Consider the following 3,315-nt stretch of genomic DNA (forward strand, 5'->3'; position numbering starts at 1 on the left):
AATGGTCGGAACCCCAAAAAATTCCAGCAGCAATAAATTTCTGTCCTCCTGACCTGAGACCTTGGCAATGATGGTGGCCTTGACCTCTGAGATGTCTCCCACCAGCGGATGTACGATGTCGGCCCACAGTAGGGCGGAGAGACTGCTGAGGCCGGAGGACAAGGTGCTGGGGACAGGTGGTGGGTTATTGGTCTGTTTGTTTGTTTGTTTGTTTGTTTGTCTGTCAGTTTGTTTGTTTGTTTGTTTGTTTGTTTGTTTGTTTGTTTGTTTGTTTGTTTGTAGGTGTACAAGAAACTGCTGAGTCCGGAGGACAAAGTGCTGGGGACGGGAGCTGGGTTATTGGTCTGTTTGTTTGTTTGTTTGTTTGTCTGTTTGTTTGTAGGTGTACAAAAAACTGCTTAGTCCACAGTACAATGTGCTGGGAAAAAGGAGATGGGTTATTGGTTTGTTTGTTTGTTTGTTTGTTTGTTTATAAATAGTCTGGAAGACCTTTACTTCTTTTTATTTCTTTTATTATTTCCCATCCCTTCCTAATCCTTTCCCCGCCCCCTCATTCTTCTCTTCCTCATCCTCTTCCCCCTCCCGCTCCTCTTCATATTTCTTCGACATTTTTGGCATCATCAAGTGCTGCAGAATAATAATAATCATCATCATCATCATCATCATCCTCATCATCACCGTCATCATCATCATCAGCATCATCATCCTCATCATCATCACCATCATCATCATCATCATCATCATCATCATCATCATCATCATCATCATCATCATCATCATCATTGTATGAAGCAGGTATTAAAACGGTTAAGATCTGGAAGTATTTCCAAAAAATTTAATCACAAGTTCACCACCTCCACCAGCCCTGTACCCACCTCAAGGAAGCACTGAAGAGAGAAGCCAGGAACAGACCCGGCATGCCTGGCAGATTTTTGAAGATATCCATCACAATGAAGGGAACGATCTGGAAAAAAAACCCATGGGAAATATTATTACAAGTACTATAACAGTGCTGTTTGTTGTTACACACACACGCACACACGCACACACACACAAGATTACCTAGCCAAATATGGTCGCTTTTAAGCACAAGCGGACTAACCTAGATTTCGGGGGTTTCCAGAAGTCCTGATCTCCACCAAAAGTGGGCATTGCCCTACCTATAGGAGAAGTTTGGTTTCACTGGTGTGTATAGTTGTTTGGTTATAGAGAAAACTCTCCTTGTCTTTTAAAGAAACTGAACAAGGGTCAAAAACTTTGCCTTCGATTTTCTCAATACAGCATTTTTCGGGCCAGCCGCCTTGTGCTTAAAAGCATCCATATGACTGGTGTAGATCGCTCATGTAAACTCATCATGGGACAAAAGCATATTATGCAATGGTTATATCCCTTAGCTCACGGGACGAACTGCTTTGTGAAACGATGAAGCTAAAACTAACAAGCTTAAAAATGTCGAAATGTTTATAATATCTGAGCTCAGTTTGTGCAAAGACATTTTGTCATGAGCAGAATAAGGGTAAGTTAAGTTCGGGTAAGATGTTAGAAACATCTCAATGACTACCAATCAGAAAGTTCTGAAATGCTTTGTATGGTCAACCCTCTTCTATGTGGCTGTGAATGCTGGACAATCCCTAAAAGCAGAGAAAATAAAATAGAAGAAATAGAAATGTGGTTTCTTAGGAGACTGCTGAGATTTTTACTGAGAATATCGTTGAAGGAAAAGAAATCAAAAGACATAGTGCTTGATTAAGCCCACGTGGAACGCTCACTGATAAAACAATCAGGAAACGACAAGTGCAGTTTTGGGGAGACCTGAATAGACATAAGGGTCTTGAACATCTAGCTCGCACTTGCAAAATTGAAGGCAAAACGAGGCAGGGGCAGACCCAGAGAAACCTACATGGAGAACCTAAATAAATGGGTAACTGGGAAAGATCAGGGAAACGTAGATTTTTAAGAGCATCCGAGCAAAGGGATGAAGGGAGAACCATGATCGCCGATGTCAGCCGCAGACCTGGCACCTGATGATGATGCGATGATGATGATGATGATGATGATGATGATGATGATGATGATGATGATGATGATGGTGATGGTGATGGTGAGTTTGACAGTGAGAAAAGAATGACAGATGTAGAAATAGCGAATAATTATAATATTGTGACACTTGGAAAGTGAACAAACACAATCGTGTGTACCAAACCTGGTTTGGGTCTTCGATCTGTTTAGCCTCAAAGGGGTCACATCTTTTGGTCTGGTAGTACGAATAGGCCACGATTCCCTCGTAGACAGCGATAGAGAGCGTGACGAAGAACGTGGGGGCCACGAACAACAGCACCCTGGGTAGACAAAAGGTTACATTTTTTAAAATTGAGGACTCCACGGGGAAAAAAAGAATAGTCACAAACTGAAAGTCGCGAGGGTATCAATTTTGAACGCTTGTTGACTCATAGATTTATTTCATAGCAACTGTTGGTTGTTCCTGTTCCTGTTCCTGTCCTGGGCAACAACGTCATTGCACACCAGACAGGTCCATAAGTGCTCAGTTCCCCCCAGCACCAAAGCCCGCAAGGTATCCATACTGATTGTTCCGGTGGCTGTCTGATTATGTTGGTTGATTATTGGCTAAAACAGCACCTGGACATAGAGTGCTGGTGCCTCTATAAATAAATTAGCGATAGTCAAAAGGTTTGTTGATTATTGCTGTTAGATTCCCCATTCAACAAACATAACAATAAACCACCAATCAAATAAATATGATGTAGTTATGACTCCTCAAGCTTTTAAAATTGACACCCTTACAACTTCCAGCCAATGACTGAGCCTGTTTTTCCCGTGGACTCCTCAACTGTGTCAGGTTTCAATAGCCCCTTTATTCTAGAGGTCTTGTAATCAAATTCCTGCATGTGGTTGAATGATGCATCTGATGTGATATCATGCCTATTTTGTCAGCTTTACTTCTCTGTTCATGTTGAATTTTAATTAGAGTGACTTATAATTTAGATTTTTTGTGTATACCTGCATGTGTTTTTACGGTCCTGTACAGCCAGGAAAAATTTTCCTCAGGGATGATAAAGTAATATCCTATCTTATCTTATCTTATCTTATCTTATCTGATCTGACCTTATCTTATCTTATTCCAACACTGCCTGTTTAATCAAGAGGTAAGTCCACCGAATGTACCGTCCATCTCTCACAGGACCGAGTAAAGTAAAATGGGTGGACAGTCTTAAAAGCTCTCAATACTACTACTACTACTACAACTACTACTACTACTACTACTACTACTACTACTACTACTACTACTACTACTAC

At 41.1% G+C, this 3,315-nt stretch overlaps 1 protein-coding gene across 1 annotated transcript in view; it reads right to left on the reverse strand.

Moving 5' to 3' along the window:
* Positions 1-3,315, reverse strand: part of LOC101855095 (sodium-coupled monocarboxylate transporter 1) — a gene marked incomplete in the record, with an annotated part of 32,830 nt that overhangs the window by 8,017 nt on the left and 21,498 nt on the right. The window contains 3 exon segments of the mRNA XM_035969224.1: positions 54-166; positions 876-964; positions 2,204-2,339. Coding sequence (XP_035825117.1) covers positions 54-166; positions 876-964; positions 2,204-2,339 — 338 coding nt within the window.

This window comes from Aplysia californica, unplaced genomic scaffold (genome assembly GCF_000002075.1).
Source record: "Aplysia californica isolate F4 #8 unplaced genomic scaffold, AplCal3.0 scaffold00127, whole genome shotgun sequence".
Lineage (NCBI taxonomy): Eukaryota > Metazoa > Mollusca > Gastropoda > Aplysiida > Aplysiidae > Aplysia > Aplysia californica.